The following is a 27,796-nucleotide window of genomic DNA, read 5'->3' as shown; positions in this document are numbered from 1 at the left end:
GTAATAATATACTATACATCTGTAATAATATACTATACATCTATATTATACATCTATAATAATATACTGTAATAAAAGTTATGTGACTACGGTCTGTCTCTGCCTCTCTCACAAAAATATCTTTTTGTACTGAACTCAGCTATTTTTGGACCGCGGTTGACCGTGGGTAACTGAAACTGCAGAAAGCGAAACTGCAGATAAGAGGGGGAACTACCGTAGACGCCACCCACCCACCCACCTGTTAGTCACTTGGGAGCCGTCTGGGTTATCAGATCGACTGTCTGCAAGTATTGCATTGTTTGTGTTCAAATCACTCTTATTTTCCATCATAATGGCCCCAAAGCACAAGAGTAGTGATGCTGGTAATTTGGATAGGCCAAAGAGAAGCCGTAAAGTGCTTCCTCTAAGTGAAAAGGTGAAAGTTCTCGACTTAATCAGGAAAGACAAAAAATCCTATGCTGAGGTTGCTAAGATCTACGGGAAGAATGAATCTTCCATCCGTGAAATTGTGAAGAAGGAAAAAGAAATTCGTGCTAGTTTTGCTGTCTCACCTCCAACTGCTAAAGTGACGGCCACAGTGCGTGATAAGTGCTTAGTTAAGATGGAACAGGCACTGCATTTGTGGGTGGAAGAGATGAACAGAAAACGTGTTCCCACTGACAGCAACATGTTGCGCCAGAAAGCCTTGAGCCTATACCAAGACTTCAGCAAGGGATGCTCTGAAACCGACACCAAGCCATTTACTGCGAGTAAGGGATGGTTACACAGATTCAGGCATAGATTCTCACATCATTACAAGAAGAAGAAGAAGGGTGAGTACAGTACAAGTTATTTTGAGAAAGAGAGGAGAGAGAGAGAGAGAGAGAGGGATCACATTCACCTAACTTAGTACTTGCTATACTTGTTCTATTTTGTTATCATTGTTGTTAATTTCTTCCTGTGCCTAATTGGATTTGGTATTATCCAAGGTTTCAGGCATCCACTAGCCATCTTGGAATGTGTCCTCCACAGATAAGAGGTGACTACTGTATTCGCTCTCTCTCTCTCTTTTTTAACTTTTATTTTAGGTTCATGGGTACATATGCGGGTTTGTTATATAGGTAAACTCGTGTCACCAGCGTTTGTTGTACAGATTATTTTGCCACCCGGGTACTAAGCCTATCTAATAGTTATTTTTTTTCTGCTCCTTATCCTTCTCCCACTGAGGCGGGCGGATCACCTGAGGTTGGGAGTTCGAGATCAGCCTGACCAACATGGAGAAACCCCGTCTCTACTAAAAATACAAAATTAGCCAGGCATGGTGGCGCATGCCTGTAATCCCAGCTGCTTGGGAGGCTGAGGCAGGAGAATCGCTTGAACCGGAGGCAAAGGTTGCAGTGAGCGGAGATCGTGCCATTGCACTCCAGCCTGGGCAACAAGAGCGAAACTCTGTCTCAAAAAAAAAAAAAAAAAAAAAAGAAAGAAAGAAAAGAAAGAAAAGAAACATGAACTTTCTTCATATTAAAAAAAATGTTTTGAGGCCGGGCGCGGTGGCTCACTCTTGTAATCCCAGCACTTTGGGAGGCTGAGGTGGGCGGATCACGAGGTCAGGAGATCGAGACCATGGTGAAACCCCGTCTCTACTAAAAATACAAAAAATTAGCCAGGCGTGGTGGCGGGCGCCTGTAGTCCCAGCTACTCGGAGAGGCTGAGGCAGGAGAATGGCGTGAACCCAGGAGGCGGAGCTTGCAGTGAGCCGAGATTGTGCCACTGCACTCCAGCCTGGGAGACAGAGCGAGACTCCGTCTCAAAAAAAAAAAAAAAAGTTTTGAATGCTAAATAATACCATCTAATATTTATATAACACGTACCCAAGTTGATAAAGTATTTTCATCTGCATATCATCTGATTTCCCCAAATCCCTGGAGAAGGCAGAGAAAATACTATGGAGGTTTTATTTTTAACAACTTAAATTTAGAGCTTTATATTTAAAAACTTAAATTTAAAAACTTCAAAAAACGACGACAATGTTAACATAATCTTAAATAGCAGATAAAATTCATCTAAATCCTGCTACCCCAACAAAGAAAACTGTTTATTTCAACTGGTGCAACATGAATATTCGTTTTACTGTGTCGGCCAGATGCTCACACAAAAGGCAGAGCTAGAGCTGGAAGGTCTATTTAGATCACATCTACATTATTAATTGTTATGAATAAATTATAACTTGGATTTAGTTTTTTTTTCCACCTTTGGATGAATTCTAAGAACCATACATACTGGAAAAGGTCGTCATTTATTCAGGATTCTAAATATTCAAATTATTCGAACAAAAAACCGTTCAAAAACAGTGTTTTATAATCAGTATTAAAAAATATCATTGTGGTTGGATGTGTTGGCTCATGCCTGTAATCCCAGCACTTTGCGAGGCTGAGGTGGGCAGATTACGAGGTCAGGAGTTCGAGACCAACCTGACCAACATGGTAGAATCCCGTCTCACCAAAAATACAGAAATTAGCCAGGCGTGGTGGTGCTTGCCTGTAATCCCAGCTACTCAGGAGGCTGAGGCAGGAGAATTGCTTGAACCTGGGAGGCAGAGGTTGCAGTGAGCCGAGATCACGCCACTGCACTCCAGCATGGGATACAGCTGGGGATCCCACTCCAACATGGGAAACTCTGTCTCAAAAAACAACAACAACAAAAAAAGTGGCTGGGCACGGTGGCTCACGCCTGTAATCCCAGCACTTTGGGAGGCCAAGGTGGGCGGATCATGAGGTTAGGAGTTTGAGACCAGCCTGACCAACATGGTGAAACCCTGTCTCTACTAAAAATACAAAAATTAGCCGGGACTGGGGGCACGCACCTGTAATCCCAGCTACTCAGGAGGCTGAGACAGGAGAATTGCTTGAACCCAGGAGGCGGAGGTTGCAGGAGCCGAGATCGCACCATTGCACTCCAGCCTGGGCAACTGGAGTGAGAGAACTTGTCTCAAAACAAAAAGCAGAAAACAAAAAAACAGAGTACCTGAACTTTCACCAGAATTATGGTTTTGGGCAATCTAAAATATACTACTGAGGGCTGGGCGCGGTGGCTGAAAGTGCAATGGCAGCACTTTGGGAGTCCGAGGTGGATGGATCACCTGGGGTTAGGAGTTTGAGACCAGCCTGGCCAACATGACCAACATGGTGAAACCTCGTCTCTACTAAAAATCCAAAAATTAGCCAGGTGGGGTGGTGTGCACCTATAATCCCAGCTACTCAAGGGCCTGAGGCAGGAGAATCGCTTGAACCTGGGAGGTGGAGGTTGCAGTGAGCTGAGCTTGTGCCACTGTACTCCAACCTGTGTGACAGAGTGAGACTCCATCAAAAATAATAATAAATAAATAAATAAAATAGAATATATGAGAGACAGTGGGTGCAGGTGCTCATGTCTGTAATCATAGCACTTTGGAAGGCTGAGGCAGGAGGATTGCTTGAAGCCAGGAGTTTGGAACCAGCCCGGTCAACATAGCAAGACTCCATCTCTACCAAAAAAAAAAAAATGATATAACAGAGTCACCAAAAGAGTATTCAGTTTGGATTCAAAAAAACATCTTTAAAAAGAGCATATGATCCCAACAACAGAGATCTCAACAAAGTGGCATAACCATGGTCCTGTCACTGTGGGCTTTCAGGGGTTCCTATGCAGGGTTCCATGATCACATGCTATTTCTGTTTTCTTTTCTTTCTTTTTTTTTTTTGAGATGGAGTCTCGCTCTGTCTCCCAGGCTGGAGTGCAGTGGCGCGATCTCGGCTCACTACAACCTCCGCCTCCTGGGTTCAAGCAATTCTCTGCCTCAGCCTCCCAAGTAGCTGCGATTACAGGTGCCTGCCACCACGCCCGGCTAATTTTTTGTATTTTTAGTAGAGACGGGTTTCACCATCTTGAGACGGAGTCTCGCTCTTTTGCCCAGACTGTAGTGCAATGGCGCGATCTCAGCTCACTGCAACCTCTGCCTCCCTGGTTCAAGCGATTCTACTGCCTCAGCCTCCCGAGTAGCTGGGATTACAGGCACATACCACCATGCTTGGCTAATTTTTTTTTTTTTTGTATTTTTAGTAGCGATGGAGTTTCACCATGTTGGCCAGGCTGGTCTCAAACTCCCGACCTCGTGATCCTCCCACTTTGGCCTCTCAAACTGCTGGGATTACAGGCATGAGCCGCCGCGCCAATCACCTGCTATTTCAAAGCAGTCAACGAAGCTCTAAGCCCAGAGTCTAAGCGAAGATGCATCTGAGTTGGTGGAATTGCTCACGTGGGGTCCAGATCCATCTCTAGCTTGGCCAAGGCCCATTTGACTTGGCTTTGTTTCCCACCAAACAGAAGAATGGAAAAGTCACATCATATGGACGCTTATCTGAAGGCTAAGCTAAACATTAACAAAAAGAGAGGGGGAAATAATTGAAATAACATGGATGGTTCTGTCAGCTGTTGGACTCTGTACTTATGTCCTGACTGACCATGAGCTGAGAGCCGCAAATCTGCTCTTGCTGAAGCCCCAATCCAGTCTGCATCTGTTGGTATACGCATCCTGTGATTCTAGTCTTTTTTTTTTTTTTTTTGAGATGGAGTTTCGCTCTTGTTGTCCAGGCTGCAGTGCAATGGCACGATCTCGGCTCACCGCAATCTTTCCCTCTCAGGTTCAAGCGATTCTCCTGCCTCAGCTTCCTGAGTAGCTGGGATTACAGGCATGTGCCACCACGCCCGGCTAATTTTATATTTTTGAGACTTTTTTTTTTTTTTTTTTTGAGACGGAGTCTTTCTCTGTCGCCCAGGCTGGAGTGCAGTGGCGCGATCTCGGCTCACTGCAAGCTCCGCCTCCCGGGTTCACGCCATTCTCCTGCCTCAGCCTCTCCGAGTAGCTGGGACTACAGGCGCCCGCCACCACGCCCGGCTAATTTTTTTGTATTTTTAGTAGAGACGGGGTTTCACCATGGTCTCAATCTCCTGACCTAGTGATCCGCCCGCCTCAGCCTCCCAAAGTGCTGGGATTACAAGTGTGAGCCACCGGGCCCGGCCTAATTTTATATTTTTAGAAGAGATGTGGTTTCTCCATGTTGGTCTGTCTGGTCTCGAACTCCTAACCTCAGGTGATCTGCCTGCCTCGGCCTTCTAAAGTGCTGGGATTACAGGCATGAGCCACTGTGCCCAGCCCGATTCTAGTCTTTAAAGGAGGATTTCCTGGCTGGGTGCAGTGGTTTACGCCTATAATCTCAGCACTTTGGGGGGCTGAGGCAGGCGGATCACTTGAGGTCAGGAAGTTGAGACCAGACAGACCAACATGGTGAAACCCTGTCTCTACTAAAAATCCCAAAATTAGCCGAGCATGGTGGTGCATACCTGTAATCCCAGCTACTTGGGAGGCTGAGGCAGGAGAATCTCTTGAGCCCAGGAGTTGGAGGTTGCAGTGAGCCAAGATCGCACCACTGCACTCCAGCCTGGGCACCAGAGTGAGACCCCATCCCCTCCCAAAAATATCAATAAATAAAGGAGGACTTCCTACTACATCATTTTTAGACACAAATCAACTATTATTTTTCATCTATTGCCCAATCCCCAAAAGGGTAATCTGATCCTACATTTGAAAAAAAAACCTGGGTCCAGTGCAGTGCCCCATGCCTGTAATCCCAGCACTTTGGAGGCCATGGCAGGAGGCTCATTTGAGCCCAGGAAGTCAAGACCAGCCTGGGCAACATAGTGAGACCCGTCTCTACAAAAAACGAAATTAGCTGGGTGTGGTGGCACATACATGTTGTCCCAGCCATTCGGGAGGCTAAGGTGGGAGGATGGCTTGAAACTGGAGTTGGAGGCTGCAGTGAGCTGTGATTGAACCATTGCACTCCAGCCTGGGTGATACAGTAAGACCCTGTCTCAAAAACAGGAAAAAAAAAAAAAAGTAAAACAAAACCCTAGCTTTGCAGAGAGATAGTATCCAAAGTGATTTATTTATTTATTTTTTTGAGACGGAGTCTCGCTCTGTCACCCAGGTTGGAGTGCAGTGGCGCGATCTCGGCTCACTGCAAGCTCCGCCTCCCGGGTTCACGCCATTCTCCTGCCTCAGCCTCTCCCAGTAGCTGGGACTACAGGCGTCCGCCACCACGCCCGGCTAATTTTTTGTATTTTTAGTAGAGATGGGGTTTCACCGTGGTCTCGATCTCCTGACCTCGTGATCCACCCGCCTCGGCCTCCCAAAGTGCTGGGATTACAAGCGTGAGCCACCGCGCCCGGCCCCCAAAGTGATTTATAACAGTGGCCACAATTAATGTAGTATCTATACCACTAAGATGAAGGGCAAATTGGTCAATGAATAGTGACAAGTGTTCCAACAAGCTGCAGTGAGCCAGACCTTAATGAAGACAGAACACACAAGATCTTTATGACTGTAACACATGAATTTGAGGGTTACAAACCTTAATGGCAAAATGCTCAGAAAAACGCTTTGTCTGCATACACATTGCCTCAACAGAGACAGCTTTCTGACTAGAGGTAATTCAAAACCAGCTCATGTTGACCTAACCGTTTTAGGAATTGCTTCAGTCTCAAAGAAGTTGGAGTTGTTTATGAAGAGGCAGCAAAATTCCACTGTGGGCCCGGTGCAATGCTCACGCCTGTAATCTCAGCTCTTTGGGAGGCTGAGGCAGGCAGATCACTTGAGGTCAGGAGTTCGAGAACAGTCTGGGCAACATGGTGTAACCCGTCTGTACTAAAAATACAAAAATTAGCTGGGCGTGGTAGTGCACGCCTGTAATCCTAGCTACTCAGGAGGCTGAGGCAGGAGAATCGCTTGAACCCGGGAGGTAGAGGTTGCCGTGAGCCGAGATCGCGCCACTGCACTCCAGCGTGGGCGACGGAGCGAGGCTTGGTCTCAAAAAAAAATTCCACTGTGAACCACTAAACAAATTCATAGAAGAAAGGAACTATCTTCCAAACTTTTTCACGATAAGGGTCATCTTGGCTAAATAAACTTCTGCCTTACTAACTCACTTTGTAACACCCTCCCAAATTCTACTCTACGACTCCACTATACCCAGGAAATCCTTTCCTCGACCCCTCCAGGTGGAGAAACCACTCTCTCAACAAAACATACTCACTGAAGTCCACAGTAGCTGAAATCTGCATCTCGTAGGCTGGCTGCTCTTACTAAAGTGAGTTATAGGCTTCTCAAGAGTTAAATTTGTTCCTAAATATATGTCAGTGGCACGTGGTATTGGGAATAGAGAATTTAATTAAATATTACTAAGTATCAATGAAATACAAGTGCAAAAAGAAAGTTGCTCTTGTGCAAACTTAATGAATGACTTTCGAGACAATCGACAAAGGAGAGTCACAATCTTATTAGGCAAGGACCGAAGGGATCCTAGACATTGTCCGGGAAATCGCAAAAATTCAGGCTTCTGTAATCAGATTGCTTCTCCGGTGAGCTTTACGCTCTCCATGTATTTTTTTAAAAAATCCAACATGAAAATTCTAGAGGAGGCTTTATTGGGTGCGGTCTGTGCAAGAGAGACGATGGGGAATGCCAATCGCAGAACCCAGATTGAAAGGAAAGGTTTTTTGGACCCACATCAAAAGACTGGCTGCTCGGAAAGTTTTCTCACTAGCGACAAAGGCTTGGAGACTGGAAAAAGCGTCGTGGTCGCCACCTACCGAGAAGCGGCGGGTAGGGGGAGGATGGCCGTCGTGGCCCGAATCCCCAGTGGGTGGTACTGGGTCGGTGGGGGGGTGGTGGGGGCGGGAATCAAAAAACCACTCAATCTTGTGCTTTACATAAACATCTAAAAATCGTCGGCCTCGGGGTTGTAAAGTTTTGGAGTTTAACTTAGGTGAACAGTAATGTCTCTCCATTTTCAAAACCCACCGGCTAATGCAAGTTGAGAAGCAAAAAATAATGGTAGGGGGAGGAGTTTGAGTTAAATCGCATCGCGGTTGACAGAACAAAACAAGAGCTACGAGTCAGGATTTCTGCTCCCACTCCCTTGCAAGTTTCCTTCCAAATCCTGAGGGAGAGACAGAGGCGGAGGGTCTGGGGGAGGAATTAAAACACAAGGTCTCCTCCCCTCTCGCCTGTCCGAACTTGGGGGCAACGGTCTCTTTGGAGGCCAGCTTGGAAAACACTAGAGAGGAGTTCTTTGTGTCCCGGAGGGTGGTGCTGGGCGGAAAGACTCCGCTTTTGCAGAGCACAGAGGACGACGGGCCGGCCCGGGGCTCCCCGGCTTTTGCAGCGTCCCTGCCTCGCAATTTGCAAGGAATGTGGGGTGCAAGAGCAAGTGGGGAACTTGGACGGCGGCTGGCGCGCGGTGGGGACGAGGCCGGAGCCACCACCACCAGTCCAGATTTCCGTTTCTGCACCCCGGCTCCCCTCCCCCACCCGGGCGGCCGCGCAGGCCCCAGGTGCAGCCATGTTCTCGCTCCCACTACCCTCGCCTCCATTGACAGCCCTTGCTGGAGAGGGCCGGGCGCCGCGCTTGCCTAGTCCTCGGGTTCGGGGCTAGCTGGCTCGGTGCTTCCTGGGAGTTGTAGTCCATGGCCACCGCCGCCGCGTTGACCGGGAACGCATCCGAAACTACAACTCCCGCTGGGCGGCGCTGCGGATGCGCACGCGCAACGCGCCTTCGAGGAACAAAAAAAAAAAAAAAGAAAAAAAGAAAAAAAAAGGAGGAGGAGGAGGGTGAGAGAGAAGCTGGGAGAGCAGAGAAAAGGGGCCACCGGTCGCCCCCCCGCTTCCCCGCACGCGCTCTCCAGCCGCGGCCGCCCGCCTGCCGCGGTCACCCCGGCCTCTGCCTCTGTCCCCCAGTGATCGGATCAAGGCGCTGAGCGAGGCCCTGCCTGCGGGGCGGCCATGCGGCGGTGACAGGAGCGCGGCCAACACTCACGGGCCCCTCGCCCCCTGTCGCCTCCCGTCCGCTCGCCAGCTCCCCTCAGCCGAGGCTGCTCCGCGGCGGCCGTAGCCCGCGCGCGGCCCACACTCGCCTCCCCTCGGCACCTCCGGCCCCGGCGCTGCCTGGAGGCGGCCGCACTCGGGTGAGTCCCTCTCGCCTCGTCCCCGCGCCCCCCGCCCCCGCCTCGGGGGCCATTATTGGAGACTTTGCCCCGCCGGGGCTTGCAGGGACAGGGGCCTGGGAGCCGCGGCCCGCCGCGCGCGGTGTGGGGCTTTGGGGGGCGCCCGTGCCGCCCCCCCTACCCCCACCCCCACCGCCTCGCCGGGTCTCGAGCCCCGCCGGCCTTGGCAGTGGCCGAAACGAGGCGATGGGGGTGGGGCGGCACGGACGCGGTCGCGGGGGACGACAGTGGCACGCGCGCGCCTCGGTGCGCGTGGGGGAGGGGCGCGCGCGCCAACCGGCGTGGGGTGGGGGGGCGCCTCGCGCGTGCGATCCCGCGCGCGAGCGAGCGAGAGGCCCTGCGGGCTGCGCATGCCCCGCCGCGCTGATTGGCCGGCTAGGCGGTGCGGGGGCGCGCGCGGTGCCAGGCCCGAGCCGCCTTGGGGTCGCGCTCGCCTGGTGTATCTGGGGCTCCTGCGCCGGGGCAGCAGACGCGCGGGATTGGCCGACCGGCGCGGGGGCGGGGCCGCGCGTTGCCTGGTAACTGCGGCGGGAGGGGGAGCGGGAGCGCTGTCCCCCGCCCCGCCGCGCTCCCAGGTGGAGTCCGCAGTGGGCTTTGTCCCGGGCCGGCCCGGCGCGCCTGTCCCGCGGGGCCTGTTCTTTGGGGGAAATAAACACAATGACCGGAAGGAAAACTTCAGCCTTAGGCCATGAAAATTAAGCCGTCTGGGTTCGGCCAGCACCCAGACGACGGGAGTGCAGAGGAAGAAGGAAAATGAAATGGAAAAAGCTGTCTCCTTCCCGCTCCCTGACTTCTCTACTTTTTCTTAATCCAACTTTTGCCTTTTCGTGTAGCGAATTTTGTCCTCCCTAGGTTATAGATTTGCGCTGATTTGCGGCTGGGGATGTTCACAGGTGGGGTGCTGTTCGAGTAGTGTCCACTCTTGCCGATGCGCAGCTCTTGCTGACTACTGACCTCTTTTTTTAAAAAAAAATTATTTGTGGAGATGCGTTCTCACTACGTTGCCCAGGCTGGTCTTCAACTCCTAGGCTTAAGCTATCCTCCCACCTTGGCCTCCCAGAGTGCTGGGATTACAGGTGTGAGCCATCGCTTTCGGCTTAATTTTCTTTTTTTTTAGAAAGAGTCTCTCTATGTTGCCCTGGCTGAAGTGCAGAGTGGCACAATCATAGCACATCGCTGCCTCCAACACCTGGGCTCCAGCGATTCTCCTGCCTCAGCCTCCCCAGTGCCTGGGACTACAGGCGCATGCCATCATACCCGGCTAATTTTTTTTTTTTTTTTTTTTTTTGAGATGGAGTCTCACTATGTGGCCCAGGCTGAAGTGTACTGGCGTGATCTCGGCTCACTGCAACCTCTGCCTCCCGGATTCAAGCCATTCTCCTGCCTCAGCCTCCTGAGTAGCTGGGATTACAGGCGTGCGCCACCACGCTGGGCTGATTTTTGTGTTTTTAGTAGAGATGGCGTTTCACCATGTTGCCCAGGCTGGTCTCCAACTCTTAAATCAAGCTCAAAGCAATTGGCCCGCCTTGGCCTGCCACCAAAGTGCTGGGATTACAGGCGTGAGCCACCGCCCTGGGTCACGCCTGGCTAATTTTTAATTTTTTTTTAGAGATGGGGTCTTCTTGTGTTGCCTAGGCTGGTCGGGAACTCCTGGACTCTGGTGATCCTCCCGTTTAGGCCTCCCAAAGTGGTGGGAGTACAGGCTTGAGCCACCACGCTGGGCCTCATCTCTTTTAAATTCAACTTTGCCGCAGACAATGGCTTGATCGGCCGACAGTGCAGAGGAGAAGTCTCCAGTCCTTCAGGGAACAAAAGGGGAAGTTAGTTTGCAAATGAGAACGTGCAGGTAGACGGGGTCTACTCCCCAGGCTGAGGCCTATGGTGTGGGTTGACCGATTTTATTTCTTGCTACAGGATTTTTCGGTAGCTGCTGGCTTGGCTTTCGTTTCTCCTCCTTGAGATCTTGGTCTTTTGGCTGGAATGACGTTTTTCAGGCTATGGAAATCTTTCTTGCTCATATGCAGCCACTTCCTTAAGGTCTTCTCTTTTTTTTTTTTTTGTCGTTGTTGTTGTTGAGAGAGTTTCGTTCTATCCCCCAGGCTGGAGTGCAGTGGCGCGATCTTCGCTCACTGCAACCTCCGCCTCCCAGGTTCAAGCGATTTTCCTGCCTCAGTCTCCCCCGAGTAGCTGGGTTTACAGGCGCCTGCCCCCAAGCCCGGCTAATATTTGTATTTTGAATAGAGACGGTGTTTCGCCATGTTTGTAAGGCTGGTCTTGAACTCCTGACCTCAGGTGATGCGCCTGCCTCGGTCTCCGAAAGCGCTGGGATTACAGGCGTGAGCCACCGCTCTCGGCCTGAGGTCTTATATTTCATGGTCAGAGTTTGTTTCTTCTTAGTCTTCCATCAACTTGTGTGCCCTTCCTCGCAGGGCACCTGTATTTTCTCTCTTTTTTTTCCTTTTCCTTTTTCTTTTTCTTTTCTTTTTTTTTTTTGGAAGCGGAGTTTTGCTCTCGTTGCCCAGGCTGGAGTGCAGTGGCGCGATCTCGGCTCTCTGCAACCTCTGCCTCCCGGGTTCAAGCGATTCTCCTGCTTCAGACTGCTGAGTAGCTGGGATTACAGGAGCGCTCCACCACGCCCGGCTAAGGGCACTTTTATTTTCCTCTGCATCTGACCTAGTCACTGGATGTTGAGCTCGTAGGGGCAGGGACAAGAAGCCTTTTCCTCCTTTGTCTTTCTCCCTCCACTTCCCCCTCCAGTTTGGCATCGTCCTAGTGCCTTGCCGGTGGTAGCAATGCTGCTTACATTTGAGTGTCTTCCTTGCCCCCCCATGGCTCTTGAGCGCTTTGGATGTACAGTATTTTTCTTATTTAATCTTTGTGACAAGTCTGTAATTCTATTCTATAGAGCGGAACAAGTCTAGAGAAGTTGGAGAGTTCTGTACTCTTGCTTACCTAGCACATGAACCTGGCCAGTGTGACTCAACCCCTAAGCCGAGGTTCTGAAACCACCGCGCCTGGGCGTCCCCAGGAGAGCTGGCATGTGCGGACTCTGCTTGCTGGGCCCTACCTCCCAGGCTGATCCTGTAGGTCTGGGGAGTTGCCCGACAATTTGCATTTCGATTAGCTCCCCAGGTGGTGTTGATGGTGGCTGCTCCCCGGACAGCCCTTTGAGAACCATTCACAATGGTGCAAAATGAAGGGGGAGAAATTTATTGGAGATGTTTGCTTTTCCTTACTTTAAAATTAGATCTTGGCCGGGTGAGGTGGCTCACACCTGTAATCCCAGCACTTTGGGAGGCCGAGGGAGGTGGAACACCTGAAGTTAGGAGTTCGAGACCAGCCTGGCCAACATGGTGAAACCCCGTCTGTACTAAAAATACAAAAATTAGCCGGGTGTGGTGGCGTGCGTCCGTAGTTTCAGCTACTTGGGGAGGCTGAGGCAGGGGAATCTCTTGAACCTGGGAGGCGGAGGTTGCAGTGAGATGAGATCTCACCACTGCACTCCAGCCTGGGCCACAGAGTGAGACTCTGTCTCAAAAAAAAAATAAATAAAATACAATTAGATCTTAAAGAATGAAAAATAATTCGGACGATTGACTGTAGATTGCTTAGAAAACTGTCTGAGAGTTGAGAATTCCTGTTAGGCATGATTAGAAAAGTTAAAAGTTTCATAAGTTTCCAGTTTAAAAAGGGGCCATGGATTTAAGTGCGGAATAAAATGGGAAATCTATGGAAGTTTGGCTTTTTTCCATTCTGATTTATTTATTATTTTAGTCGCAGCACAGGCATTTGTTACATTATCTTCTTCAGATGCCCAAAGTCTGCCACACCACCACACAGAAGGTTTGAGTGATAGGACCACAGCTTGTAGTTTTGGCCCTTGGAAGTACGGGGGTTGGGGAGCATTGTGTGCTGAGGCTCCTCTGCCACATGCCCCTCCAACGATTCAGCTTACTCAAATAGGACTACAGAGACTGACATTAAAATGTAGGCTTTGGGGGTTCTTTTTGCGGGACAGGGTTGGGGGCAATTCTTGCTGAGAAAGATTTTTAGGTTTTTTCTTTCTTTTTTTTTTTTTGATGGAGTTTCACTCTGTCGCCCAGGCTAGAGTGCAGTGGCACAGTCGGCTCACTGCAACCTCTGCTCCCACCCAGGTTCAAGTGACTCTCCTGCCTCAGCCTCCGGAGTAGCTGGAATCATAGGCATGTGCCACCACGCCCGGCTAACTTTGTATTTTTAGTAGAGACGGGGTTTCTCCATGTTGGCCAGGCGGGTCTCGAACTCCTGACCTCAGGTGATCCACCTGTCTTGGCCTCCTAAAGTGCTGGGATTACAGGCGTGAGCCACCGCACCTGGCCCCCTTTTTTTTTTTTTTTTTTTTTTGAGACACAGTCTTGCTCTAATGTAGGTGCGCAATCTTGGCTCACTGCAACCTCTCCTCCTGGGTTCAAGTGATTCTCCTGACTGAGCCTCCTGAGTAGCTGGGATTGCATGCACCACCACACCTGGCTAATTTTTTGTATTTTTAGTAGACACGGGGTTTCATCATGCTGGCCAGGCTGGTCCCCAACTCCTGACCTTGTGATCTGCCCACCTAGGCCTCCCAAACTGTTGGGGTTACAGGCGTGAGCCACCGCGCCTGGTGATTTTTAGGTTTTTAAAATTATAATGGATTTCTTTCTGGGGAAAATAACCACAGGTTAGGTGGGAGGAATGGTTTTAGTTTAAAGTTGATGACTTCCCTCCTTTCCCCCACCTACACCCTTAGGCGAGTTGTACACACTCCTCAGGGGATCCCAACTTTCATGGCCACTATCCTGCTATGTTCTAGCATTTTCGATGACCCATAGGTGGACAGGTTGTTATTGTCTAAAGGAACACTGAACAATTACTAAACACTTAACCTCTTCTGTTATTACTGGTTACCAGCTATTTGCATTGCATTTCACCTAATTCATTTCTACTGTTGTTTCATTCTTTGTTGATGACATGAATGTTTTATATGAACATGAGTTTTTGCAATATGCTTCGTAACTAGGGTGGTATAATTAACACGAGATGGTCTTACCACTGGCTTAAATAGGTGGATGTCAAATCATTTTTATGTCAGTCTAAGGGAAAGTATTTATTTATTTTTTTGAGACGGAGTCTCGCTCTGTGGCCCAGGCTGGAGTGCAGTGGTGCCATCTCAGCTCTGCAACCTCCGATTCCCAGGCTCAAGCGATTCTTGTGCCTTAGCCTCATGAGTAGCTGGGATTACAGGCATGTGCCGCCATGCCCAGCTAATTTTTTTGTATTTTTCGTAGAGATGGGGTTTCACCATGTTGGCCAGGCTGGTCTCCAACTCCCGACCTCAAGTGATCCACCCGCCTCGGCCTCCCAAAGTGCTGAGATTACAGGCGTGAGCCACTGCACCCGGTTCATTTATTGAATGAAGGTTATTCATTGTTAATAACTGAAAGAAAGTAGAAAATACACCTAATCAGTTGCTTATTCTACTTGTAGAGTTGAGATACCTGGGAATCAGTAGGCTTAAACTGGCAGCATAGCTCTATGAAGACTCATACTTGGTTAACTAAAGTGTATTGGGGATACCTACCTGGGGGAGCGAAACGCCTTAGTCTTAGAAGATGTGTGTTTTTTTATTGCATTTTATTTTATTATTATTTATTTTTGAGACAGAGTCTCGCTTTTGTCACCCAGGCTGGGGTGCAGTGGCGCGATCTCGGCTCACTGCAACCTCCGCCTCCTGGGTTCAAGTGGTTCTCCTGCCTCAGTCTCCTAAGTAGCTGGTACTACAGGCACTCGCCACCACGCCCGGCTAATTTTTGTATTTTTAGTAGAGATGGGGTTTCACCATGTTGGCCAGGTGGTCTCAAACTCCTGACCTCAGGTGATCTGTCCGCCTTGGCCTCCCAAAGTGCTGAGATTACAGGCATGAGCCACCGCGCCCAGCCAAGGATGTGTGTATCCTGTAAAAATTGTGTGGATATGTCATTGGAAGAGGTGAAGAATTTGTCTTGATAATTCTTCATTCTCCATTCTTCCCCTGTCGTCCTTTACTGTTGCCCTTTTGTTCTGGAACTCTCCCTGCTGTCTTCCTGTTTGTTGTTTCCTCTTTCTTTTTTTTCCTTTGTAAAATTCTTGTTTTGGTATTCCATGCCTGTTTCAGGCAGTACTCATTTGCTTTTTACCACTTTGGCCTACTGAGAAAGTAAGAGAAAGTTCAGTATAGCCAGGAACTGTCAGAGCTGTTGGAGGATTGACTCATTCTCCTTTGGTTGTAACTTGTTTCTGTTTTTGGTTTTTTGAGAAGGAGTCTCCCTCTGTTGCACAGGCTAAAGTGCGATGGCGCGATCTCGGCTCACTGCAACCCCCGCCTCCCAGGTTCAAGCGATTCTCCTGCCTCAGTCTCCTGAGTAGCTGGGATTACAGGCATGTGCCACCATGCCCGGCTAATTTTTGTATTTTTAGTAGAGATGGGGTTTCACCATGTTGGTCAGGCTGGTCTCAAACTGCTGACCTCAAGTGATCCACCTGCCTCAGCCTCCCAAAGTGCTGGGATTACAGGCATGAGCCACCACGCCCGGCCAACACTCTATATAGGATTTTTAAAGAACTAGTTACTTAAAAAATATATCATGAGAGGGAAGACAAATTTATAAATTGAGAGAGGGTTTATAGCTTATGGCTAGTGACACAAGTTTGAAGTCTGACTGCCTGGATTCCAATCCTGGCCCTTGCCATTTCCTGCCTGTGCGACCTTGGGCATTTCACTTCAGCTTTGTGTGTTTCCCTATTTTTTTTTTTTTTTTTTTTTTTGAGACGGAGTTTTGCTCTTGTTGCCCAGGCTGGAGCGTAGTGGTGCGCTTGGCTCACTGCAACCTCCGCCTCCCGGGTTCAAGTGATTTTCCTGCCTCTGCCTCCCGAGTAGCTGGGATTACAGGCATGTGCCACCACGCCTGGCTAATTTTGTATTTTTAGCAGAGACGGGGTTTCTCCATTTTGGTCAGGCTGGTCTCGAACTCCTGACCTCAGGTGATCCACCCGCCTCGGCCTCCCAAAGTGCTGGGGTTACAGGTGTGAACCAACAGTGCCCGGCCTGTTTTTTATTTTTATTTTTATTTTTTGAGACAGTGTCTTGCTCTGTTACCCAGGCTGGAATGCAGTGGCATGATCTCAGCTCACTACAACCCCTGCCTCTCGGGTTTGAGTGATTCTCGTGCCTCAGCCTCCTGAGTAGCTGGAATTATAGGCGTGTGCCACCACACCTGGCTAATTTCTGTATTTTTAGTAGAGACAGGGTTTCACCATGTTGGCCAGGCTGGTCTCCAACTCCTGACCTTAGATGATCCGCCCACCTCAGCCGCTCAAAGGCTGGGATTACAGGCCTGAGCCACCGCGCCTGGCGCCTATTTTTAAAAATGGAGTTGATGATAATAGAACATGTTTCGCTTCTAAGAGCTGTTGCGAGGATAGAGTTTAAGTACTTAGGTTGCTGTCTGGCATATAGTAGACACTCAAGAAATATTAGTCATAAAAGTACTATTATAAAGACTTTTGGGAAGTTGAGGAAGCGAAAATTTTACTAGTAATATTGACTACGATGTTAATCTCCAAGAACTCTGGAGAATATGAATTGCAAGGGCAAGGACTTGTTCCTCTGTGGGATTTTCCCCTGTGACTGCTACATTGTTTTTATGTTTTGTTTTGTTGAGATGGAGTCTCGCTTTGTCACCCAGGCTGGAGTGCAGTGGCGGGATCCCAGCTCATTGCAACCTCCACCTCTGCCTCCCGGGTTCAAGGGATTCTCCTGTTTTAGCTTCTCAAGTAGCTGGGACTACAGGTGTGCGCCACCATGCCCAGCTAATTTTTGTTTTTTTTAGTAGAGAAGGGGTTGTACTGTATGTTGGCCAGGCTGGTCTGGAACCCCTGACCTCAGATGATCTGCCCACCTCAGCCTCCCAAAGTGCTGGGATTATAGACGTGATCCACCACGCCTGGCCAGAGCTTGACAGTTTGATTGATGAAACCTAAGAATGTATGCTTTAGATGTTGTTCATTATAATTTGTTATATCTAGATATTTAGCTCTTACTGTTGACTATAACACATACATGACGTGAGTAGAATTTTATCTAGATTGAGTTTTCAGACCGTAATTGGTTTCAAGAAAATAAATAAGGTATTGGAAGTGAACTAAAATTAGTAACTGGCTTTGGCATTAGACTTTAATGCACTTAAATTACATGATCTCATCTGTGAGATAATTTGACAGAGGACGATGGCATGTATTATGTCCATATGAGGAAAGGGCAGAGAAATAGACCCTGCAAGATTCATTAGCGTCACTCCTTCCTCCTTTTCATTTTCTTTCTTCGTTTTTCCCCATGGTAAGCATTAAAAAAAATTTTTTTTGGCTGGGTATGGTGGCTCACTCCTGTACTCCCAGCGCTTTGGGAGGCCATGAGTCACTTGAGGTCAGGAGTTTGAGACCAGCCTGACCAACATGGTGAAACCCCATCTCTACTAAAAATACAAAAAATTGGCTGGGTGCAGTGGCTCACGCCTGTAATCTCAGCACTTTGGGAGGCCAAGGCGGGTGGATCACGAGGTCAGGAGATCGAGACCATCATGGCTAACATGGTGAAACCCTGTCTCTACTAAAAATACGAAAAAAAAAAAAAATTAGCCGGGCGTGGTGGCGGGCGCCTGTAGACCCAGCTACTCAGGAGGCTGAGGCAAGAGCATGGCGTGAACCCGGGAGGCGGAGGTTGCAGTGAGCTGAGATCGTGCCACTGCACTCCAGCCTGGGTGACAGTGCGAGACTCCGTCTCAAAAAACAAAAACAAATTAGCCAGGCGTGGTGGTACGCACCTGTAATCCCAGATACTTGGGAGGCTGAGGCAGGAGAATCACTTGAACCCTGGAGGCGGAGGTTGCAGTGAGCCAAGATCACTCCATTCCACTCCAGCCTGGGCCATAGAACAAGACTATGTCGCAAGGAAAACAAACAAACAAAAAAACACGTCTCTACTGAAAATACAGAAATTAGTTGGGAGTGGTGACAGGTGCCTGTAATCCCAGCTGCTTGGGTGGCTGAGGCACGAGAATCACTTGAACCTGGGAGGCAGAGGTTGCAGTGTACCGAGATCTTGCCACTGCTCTCCAGCCTGGGCGACAGAGCAAGACACCATCTCAAAAAAAAGAAAATCCTGTAAGATGAATTTGTTCCTTTATGAAGAATAAATTTGTGTCTTCCATTTACACCGTGAATGCCTTTCTTTGGAGTTGTTCGTTGTAGTGTTTTTTTTGTTGTCGTTGTTGTTGTTAAATTGTGGTAACATATACTTAACACAAAAATTACCATTTTAACCTTTTTTTTGTGGGGGAAGGGATGGGGTGTCACTCTGTTGCCCAGGCTGGAGTGCAGTGGTATGCTTTTGGCTCTCTGTAACCTCCGTGTCCTAGGGTCAAGACATCCTCCCACCTCAGTCTCCTGAGTAGCTGGGACTACAGGTGCATGCCACCACGTCTGGCTTGATTTTTTATTTTTTGTAGAGATGGGGGTCTCGCTATGTTGCCCAGGCTGGTCTCAAACTCCTAAGCTCAAACAATCTGCCTGCATCTGCTTCCCAAAGTGCTGGGATTAGAGACATGAGCCACCACACCCAGCCTGATTTTACAAAAAAAAATTTTTTTTTTTTTTTTTGAGATGGAGTCTTGCTTTGTCGCCAGGCTGGAGTGCAGGGGCACCATCTTGGCTCATGGCAACCTCCATCTCCCGGGTTCAAGTGATTCTCCTGCCTCAGCCGATCGAGTAGCTAGGACTACAGGTGCACACCACCACACCCAGCTAATTTTTGTATTTTTAGTAGAGATGGGGTTTCACCATGTAGGCCAGGATGGTCTCAATCTCCTGACCTCGTGATCCACCTGTCTTGGCCTCCCAAAGTGCTGGGATTACAGGCGTGAGCAACTGCACCCAGTCTTAACCATTTTTAAGTGTATGTAGAGTTCAGTGGTCCAGAACTTTTTTTTTTTGAGACAGGGTCTTGCTCTGTTGCCCAGGCTGGAATGCAGGATATTATCAAGTTCACCTGTGTGTTAGAATCTCCCTATTTAATCCTTTTTGTGGTTTTTGGAGTTTTTGTTTTGTAGCATGGCAAAGCACATTGTGTGTGTGTGTGTGTCTGTGTGTGTGTGTCTGTGTGTGTGTAAGAAGTATATATAATTATATTATGGTGTACTTGGAAAAGTGGAGCATGATGAAGAGTTTGGTCCATAATATAACTGGTTATGTAGAACCCTGTTTAGCAGACAGAACCTAGGAAGTTTTCTGATTGTATAGGTTCTATGCTTTTGAGAATTCCTGCTTGTGTTTTGATCTCATTTCCATACACAGTCCTTAGAGATCATAGTTATTTATTTATTTATTGAGATGGAGTCTCACTCTGTCACCCAGGCTGGAGTGCAGTGACGTGATCTTGGCTCACTGCAACCTCCACTTCTGGGTTCAAGCAATTCTTTTGCCTCAGCCCCCTGAGTAGCTGGGATTACAGGCGCCGACCACCATGCCTGGCTAATTTTTGTGTTTTTAGAAAAGATGGGGTTTCACCTTGTTGGCCAGGCTGGTCTCGAACTTCTGACCTCGTGATCCACCTGCCTTGGCCTCCCAAAGTGCTGAGATTACATATGTGAGCCACCGTACCAGGTTAAGAAGGGATCTTTTAAATTTTTAAAAATACATTAATTTATTTTTATAGAGACAGGATCTTGCTATGTTGCCCAGGCTGGTCTCAAACTCCTGGGCTCAAGTGATCCTCCCACCTCAGTCTCCCAAAGTGCTGGGATTACAGGTGTGAGCCACCACGCCCGGCCCAAAAGAAGGGATCTTTTATCTCGTCGGGAACAGTAACTATTTATTCATTTATTCAGCATACTGACGGCCTCATCCTATGAGGCCTCAGAACACAGCGTGTTTCTTGGAAAATACTGGCATGGGCAAATGACATTGTTGAGAGCTTCAGGATAAAGAATCTTTTAGTTTAGTTTGTGTATCCAGACTAGTTTACTTTTTTTTTTGTTTTTTTGGAGACAGTCTTGCTCTGTCTCCCGGGCTGGAGTGCAGTGGCACAATCTCAGCTCAATGCAACCTCCACTTCCCGGGTTCAAGCGATTCTGGTGCCTCAGCCTCCTGAATAGCTGAGATTACAGGCGTGCACCACAATGCCTGGCTAATCTTTGTGTGTTTTGGTAGAGAACGAGGTTTCATCATGTTGGCCAGGCTGGTCTTGAACTCCTGACCTCAAGTGATCCGCCCGCCTCGGCCTCCCAAAGTGTTGGGATTACAGGCATGAACCATTGCGCCCAGCTGGAAGGTGACTTTTTTTTTTTTTTTTTTTTTTTTTTTTGAGAAAGAGTCTCCCTCTGTTGTCCAGGCTGGAGTGCAGTGGCACGATCTCGGCTCACTGAAACCTCTGCCTCCTGTTCAAGCTCTTCTCGTGCCTCAGCCTCCTGAGTAGCTGGGACTACAGGCGCATGCCACCACGCCCAGCAATTTTTGTATTATTAGTAGAGACGGGGTATCACCGTATTGGCCAGGCTGGTCTCGAACTCCTGACTTTGTGATCCACCCACCTCGGCCTCCCAAAGTGCGGGCGCTACAGGTGTGAGCCACTGTGTCCGGCCAAGGTGACTTTTTAAAGTTAAATTTTAAAACGATCTTTGAGGAGTAAATTTGACATAAGCAGTTGTTCATGCTCAGATGCCTTAAAAGGTACACATACGTCATTTCAAAGCAGTTATTTATTTTGACACTTGTCTCATTAATTTTCCTGCTCTCTCAGAAAATAGGTTATTTTATTTAGCAGTGATAATTAATGCAGTTTGTTGGGAAATAAGCTATTTTCAATTTACCAGGCTTGGATTTGGTGAGTTTTTATGTAAATTAATAGATATATGTACATATATTTTTAAAATAACTATTTTAGTGAAGTTTAAATGATAAATGCTTGCTCAATTCACTGAATGCTTTTGTGATGCGCTTTATTAATAATTATTAAATAATTCTTTTATTAAGAATTGACATGCATTCTGATGCATTATCAACTTTGTAAGGTAAGTATGCAGACTATTGTCATCTTCCAGACTAGTAAATTTGGGATTAAAGAATCCCAGCGTCACCTATAAGATTGGAGACAGGACTTGAATTCAGAACTTTTGCCTGATTGCAAAGCTCACCTTCCTAATAGCTTTGCTCTGTTGCCTGCCTTCTGTGAACAGTGCTTTTAAAAAAGTAAAAATGGCCGGGTGCGGGTGGCTCACGCCTGTAATCCCAGCACTTTGGGAGGCCGAGGTGGGTGGATCATCTGAGGTCAGGAGTTTGAGACCATCCTGGCCAACATGGTAAAACCCCGTCTCTACTGAAAATACAAAAAATTAGCCGGGTGTGGTGGCATCTACCTGCAGTCCCAGCTACTCGGGAGGCTGAGGCAAGAGAATTGCTTGGACCTGGGAGACGGAGGTTGCAGTGAGCTGAGACCATGCCACTGCATTCTAGCCTGGACAACAGAGTGAGACTCTTTCTCAAAAAAAAAAAAAAAAAAAACACCTCAAGAACAAAGTAAAGATGGATCCTTAGATAATAGCTACTTGATTTTCATTTTCTCTTCCAAATGGTTTTTCCAAATCCAACTGAGTTTTAAATTTGGAGTCATGTCAAAAGGACACATTCTTTATGTGTGTTGGCAGAGCAAGCTGCTGCTGTTTAAAAATCTGGACTATCAATTTAAAAGTATAATTAATACATATGCAAAAATGGTGTCTTAAACTGTGGTGCAAGGAAAATAGGTCTTTCTGAATAGCTGGTTAAGATTTTTCCTTGTTTGTTTTTTAAGGATGTTGTTTTGGCTACTGTGAAACTCAGAACTCAGAGCTGAACTTGTCATCCACTGATTGGGCAGATCCTTTTTTTTTTTTTTTTTTTTTTTTTTTTTTGAGACAGTCTCACTCTGTTGCCTAGGGTGGTGTGCAGTGGCATGATCTCCCCCTCCTGTGTTCAAGTGATTCTTCTGCCTCAGCCTCCCAAGTAGCTGAGATTACAGGTGTGTGCCACCACACCTGGCTAATTTTTGTATTTTTGGTAGAGACAGAATTTCACCATGATGTCCAGGCTGGTCTTGAACTCCTGACCTCAGGTGATCTGCCCACCCTGGCCTCCCGAAGTGCTGGGATTACAGGTATGAGCCACTGTACCTGGCTAGATCCTTTCTTTATTATTTTGTCATTCTTTCCTTCACCTGGCTTTTTAAAAAAGTCAAATTTAGCTATTAGCTGTCTGAAGCTTTTTTTTCTTTAATGGGGTCACCATACTATAAAGCTTTAAGTAGGAATACAACACAGTTGTAAATCATTTCAAATCTTAACCCTTCAAATTTATTTTATTTTTTCTTGAGGGATGTTTGTTATTTACTGATGTAAATGCCAGCTTTATTTCAGCAGATAGAAATTAACAATTTAGTATCTTAAAATGTCTGCATACACCCCTAGAAAAATTTCACAGCCGGCTGGCCATGGTGTCTCATGCCTGTAATCTCAGTACTTTGAAAGGCTACGGTGGGAGGACTGCTTGAGCACAAGAGTTTGACACCAGCCTAGGCAACATAGTGAGACCCTGTCTCTACCAAAAAATCAAAAAAATTAGCCAGGCATGGTGGTGCATTCCTGTAGTCTCAGCTACTATGAAGGATGAGGTGGGAGGATTGCTTGAGCCCAGGAGGTTGAGGCTGCAATGAGCCATGTCCCTGCCACTGCATGACAGAACAAGACCGTGTCTCAAAAAAAAAAAAATTCAAAGTCTTGATTTAAAAATCAATCCTGATCAAAGGTTTGGCTTAGGGATTTCTTATTTTATTTGGAAGTACTTGCCATATATATATATATATATATATATATATATATGTTAAAAATTAAAGTCAAATGAACTAAAATGGGTTCTTTGGCTCTATTTCTTGTCTGCTGAAGTGTATATATTAATATACATTAATATAAATTGTGATAGTTTATATCCTGCTATTAAATATTTGTAAAACAGAACCTCTGGCCGGGCACGATGGCTCACGCCTGTAATCCCAGCACTTTGGGAGGCTGAGGCGCACAAATATTGCCTGGGCTCAGGAGTTTGAGACCAGCCTGGGCAACATGGTGAAACCCCGTCTCTACTAAAATTACAAAAATTAGCCAGGAGTGATGGTGCACCCCTGTAATCCCAGCTACTCGGGAGCTGAGGCAGGAGAATCATTTGGACCAGGAAGGCAGAGTTTCCAGTGAGCCAGGATTGCGCCACTGTACTCCCGCCTGGGCAACAGAGTGAGACTCTGTCTCAAAAAAAAAAAAAAAAAAACACAGAGCCTCTGAATTGCTGACCTAATTTATTTTCCTTGGGAAAATACCTAGTAAGCCTATGGAGATAAACTCTTAGAATTGAAGTATTGTTCATTATAAGCAAGGCATACAGAAGTCCTGCCTATTCCAGGTCTAGTGTAGTCTCTGGTGAACTTATCTTTTCTAAGATATTATATACAGTAAACAGGAAGCTCTCTGTTGGAGGATATGTCAGAGCTGGAGATTGGACTAGAATACTGAAGACAATATCAACAACAATAACTGACATTTTTTGAGAGTTTATGAGTTTACTGGGATTTTTTGTCTTTTTCTTTTGAGACAGAGTCTCATTCTGTTGCCCAGGCTGGAGTGCAGCGGCACGATCTCGGCTCACTGCAACCTCTGCCTCCTGGGTTCAAGCGATTCTCCTGCCTCAGCCTCCCTAGTAGCTGGGACTACAGGCGCGTGCCACCACGCCCAGCTGATTTTTTGTATTTTTAGTAAAGATGGGGTATCACCGTGTTAGCCAGGATGGTCTCGATTTCCTGACCTCGTGATCTGCCTGCGGTTGGCCTCCCAAAGTGCTGGGATTACAGGCCTGAGCCACTGCCCCCAGCTGAGTTTACTGTTTTAAGTGCTACCTGCATTAACATATTTAATCCTCATAGCAATCCTGAGATGTGAGGTAGGCACTATTATGATCCCATTTTAAAGTTGAGAAAAATAAGGCTAACTAATCTGAAAAATATAGTAAGGGACAGTGTTAATATAAAACTAGGCAGCCAGACAACTCCTGCTCTTAACTGCTATGTGGTTTTTGGATTTGTTTGTTTTTGTTTTGTCTGAGATGGAGTTTCACTCTTGTTGCCCAGGCTGGAATGCAATGGTGTGATCTGACCTCAGCTCACTGCAACCTCTGCCCCTCACGTTCAAGCAATTCTCCTGTCTCAGCCTCCCGAGTAGCTGGGATTACAGGCATGCGCAGCCATGCCTGGCTAATTTTTTTTTTTTTTGAGACGGAGTCTTGCTCTTTCTCCCAGGCCAGAGTGCGGTGGCGCAATCTTGGCTCACTGCAAGCTCCGCCTCCCGGGTTCACGCCATTCTCCTGCCTCAGCCTCCTGAGTAGCTGGGACTACAGGCGCCCGCCACCGCGCCCGGCTAATTTTTGTATTTTTAGTAGACACGGGGTTTCACCATGTTAGCCAGGATGGTCTCGATCTCCTGACCTCGTGATCCGCCTGCCTCGGCCTCCCAAAGTGCTGGGATTACAGGCGTGAGCCACCGCGCCCGGCCATGGCTAATTTTGTATTTTTAGTAGAGACAAGATTGCTCTGTGTTAGGCTGGTCTCGAACTCCCGACCTCAGGTGATCGGCTCGCCTCGCCCTCCCAAAGTGTTGAGATTACAGGCGTGAGCCACCACGCCCGGCCTCTTTTTTTTTTTTTTTTTTGAGACCAGTCTTGCTCTGTCACCAATCTAAAGTGTAGTAGTGTGATCTCAGCTCACTGCAACCTCCACCTCCCAGGTTCAAGCGATTCTCCTGCCTCAGCCTCCCAAGTAGCTGGGAATACAGGCACCCACCACCACACCCAGCTAATTTTTGTATTTTTAGTAGAGACGGGATTTCACCATGTTGGCCAGGATGGTCTCGATCTCTTGACCTCGTGAGGCCCACCTCGGCCTCCCAAAGTGCTGGGATTACAAGCGTGAGCCACCGCGCCTGGCCTAAAAACTATTTTTAAAAGAAGAAAAATAGCTATGAATTTAAAAAGCAGGTAAAATGTACAACTAATATAAACCAGCTAGTGATCTGACTTTTTTTTTTAACAGGGTCTTGCTCTGTCTCCCAAGCTGGAGTGCAGTGGTGTGGTCATAGCTCACTGCAGCGTCGAACTCCTAGGCTCAAGTGATCCTCTTGCCTCAGGCTCCTTGAGTAACTGGGACAACAGGCGTGTACCACGACACCTGGATACTTTTTAAATTTTTGGTAGAGAAGGGATCTCACTCTGTTGCCCAAGCTGGTGTCGAGCTCTTGGTCTTAAGCAGCCCTCCCACGTCAGCCTCCCAAAGTGTTGGGATTTCAGGGGTGAGCCACGGCGCCCAGCCTGAGTCACTTTTAAACTTAGAAAATAGTTGCAAGAACAGCAAATAAACAAAACTTGCTCACGTATCTTTCACGCAGAGACTTGCATTCAAGTTCTGCCCATCGTTTTGGTGATGGATGTCCTTTATTGCAAGACTGTAATCCAGGATCATATTTCCACCCAGTTTCCTTGCCTCTCTAATATACTTTTTTGAGACGGAGTTTCGCTCTTGTTGCCCAGGCTGGAGTGCAATCGTGCAATCTCGGCTCACTGTAACCTCTGCCTCCTGGGTTCAAGCGATTCTCCTGCCTCAGCCTCCCAGGTAGCTGGGATTACAGGCATGCGCCACCATGCCCAACTAATTTCGCATTTTTTTTTAGTGGAGACGGGGTTTCTCCATGTTGGTCAGGCTGGTCTTGAACTCCCAACCTCAGGTGATCCGCGCACCTCAGCCTCCCAAAGTGCTGGGATGATGGGCATGAGCCACTATGCCCTAATACACTTTTTTTTTTTTTTTTTTTTTTTGAGATGGAGTTTCACTCTTTCGCCCAGGCTGGAGTGCAGTGGCACCATTTCAGCTCACTGCAACTTCTTCCCCCCAGTTCAAGCGATTCTCCTGCCTCAGTCTCCCAAGCAGCTGGGATTACAGGCACCTGCCACCACACCCAGCCAATTTTTGTATTTTTGGTAGAGATGGGGTTTTGCCATGTTGGCCAGGCTGGTGTCAAACTCCTGACCTCAGGTGATCCACCCACCTCGGCCTCCCAAAGTGCTGGGATTACAGGTGTGAGCCATCGATCCCGGCCTAATATACTTTATTTTAAAACAGTTCTTCAGTGTTTTGAGTTTCATTCATGCCCTTGACCTTTTTGAAGACTAGAGGCATTTTTATAGAATATCTCTTAACTCAGGTTTGTCCAGTGCTTCCTCATGCTTATATTGAGGTTAAGCATTTTGAGCAGGAATATCCATGTTTTCCTTGCATTTTGTTGGGTGGGACATGGTGTTTGTCTGTCTGGAGACTAGTGTTAACTTTGATGACTTGGTTACGATGGGGTGTGCCATGTTCTCCTTTTTTTTTAAAAGAATGAATATTTTTAAAAGAAGAAAAGTAGCTATGAACTAGTATTTTGTGGTACAATACTTTGGGAAAATGAAAAGATCTCGTTTTAGTTTTGAGGAATCCTATTTCTTTGAGAGGCTGTTTTTTTTTGGTGGGGGCAGAAGGTCAGTTCATAGACTTAAATACCATTATAGTTGTTATCTAAGCCCTTGAAAACTTAATGTTTTTCTAAAGTTTAAATTTGTAGATAATGGAATTTGAAAAGTATTTAAAATCTGATTAAATTTTACAGTGTATAGTGTGGTTTGAAAGAGAATGGGGGGCTGGGCGCAGTGGCTCACGCCTGTAATCCCAGCACTTTGGGAGTCCGAGGTGGGCAGGTCACTAGAGGTCAGGAGTTGGAGACCAGCCTGGCCAATATGGCAAAACCCCGTCTCTACTAAAAATAGAAAAATTAGCTGGGCCATGGTGATGGGCGCCTATAGTCCCAGCTACTCAGGAGGCTGAGGCAGGAGAATCACTTGAACCTGGGAGGCAGTGGTTGCAGTGAGCCAAGATCATGCCACTGCACTGCAGCTTGGGTGACAGAGCAAGACTCCGTCTAAAACAAACAAAATAAAAAAGACAGAGAATGGGGAATTGAGGACATCCAGTCAGTTGGATAGATCTGGATTCTATTCTTAGCAATTCTGTGATCTTGGGCAATTTACATTGTCTTTAGTTATCAGCTGTTCTTAGGTTATAAAAAGATCCATTTTGTAAATTGTGTCAAGCAGATGTCGACCATTTATAATAAACATAACAAGATATGAAGTTAATTTCTTTGCTGTCATTCGAAAGACAAACTGATAGGGTCAGCAAACTACCTTAAACATGTTCTCATTAAAACAAAAATTGAAAACACATCTCCTATAGCCAGACATGGTGGCAGATGCCTGTAGTCCCAGCTAATTGGGAGACTGAGGTAGGACGATCCTTTGAGCCCAGGAGTTTGCAGCCATCTTGGGCAACATAGAGAGACCCTTATCTGGAAAACAAAACAAAACAAAAACCAAAACCCGAACAAAGCACATTTTCTATAGAAGCTACTCAGTGGACGTAATTAAAACAAATGGTAGTATGTTGAAAAAAATAAGACATTTAGTGTGAACCACATGTCCAGAAAAAAAAATTAAATAGAAATCATTA

At 47.3% G+C, this 27,796-nt stretch overlaps 1 protein-coding gene across 7 annotated transcripts in view; it reads left to right on the top strand.

Moving 5' to 3' along the window:
• Nucleotides 1-234: 234 nt before the first annotated feature.
• Nucleotides 235-27,796, top strand: part of GTF2I (general transcription factor IIi) — a 114,425-nt gene continuing 86,863 nt past the window's right edge. For 2 of the 7 annotated variants that reach the window (XM_055292782.2, XM_055292779.2), the window contains exon 1: nt 235-812. In XM_055292782.2, the coding sequence (XP_055148757.1) occupies nt 332-812 (481 nt within the window). In that variant the 5' untranslated portion in view covers nt 235-331. Of the gene's footprint in view, nt 813-8,987; nt 9,040-27,796 lie in introns of those variants that run through there. The other 5 variants (XM_055292780.2, XM_055292777.2, XM_055292781.2 and 2 more) reach the window with 3 other exon arrangements.

The sequence above is a fragment of the Symphalangus syndactylus genome, chromosome 9 (assembly GCF_028878055.3).
Source record: "Symphalangus syndactylus isolate Jambi chromosome 9, NHGRI_mSymSyn1-v2.1_pri, whole genome shotgun sequence".
NCBI lineage: Eukaryota > Metazoa > Chordata > Mammalia > Primates > Hylobatidae > Symphalangus > Symphalangus syndactylus.
The sequence above is the reverse complement of the archived record's forward strand: the minus strand, read 5'-3'. Positions and strand labels throughout refer to the sequence as shown.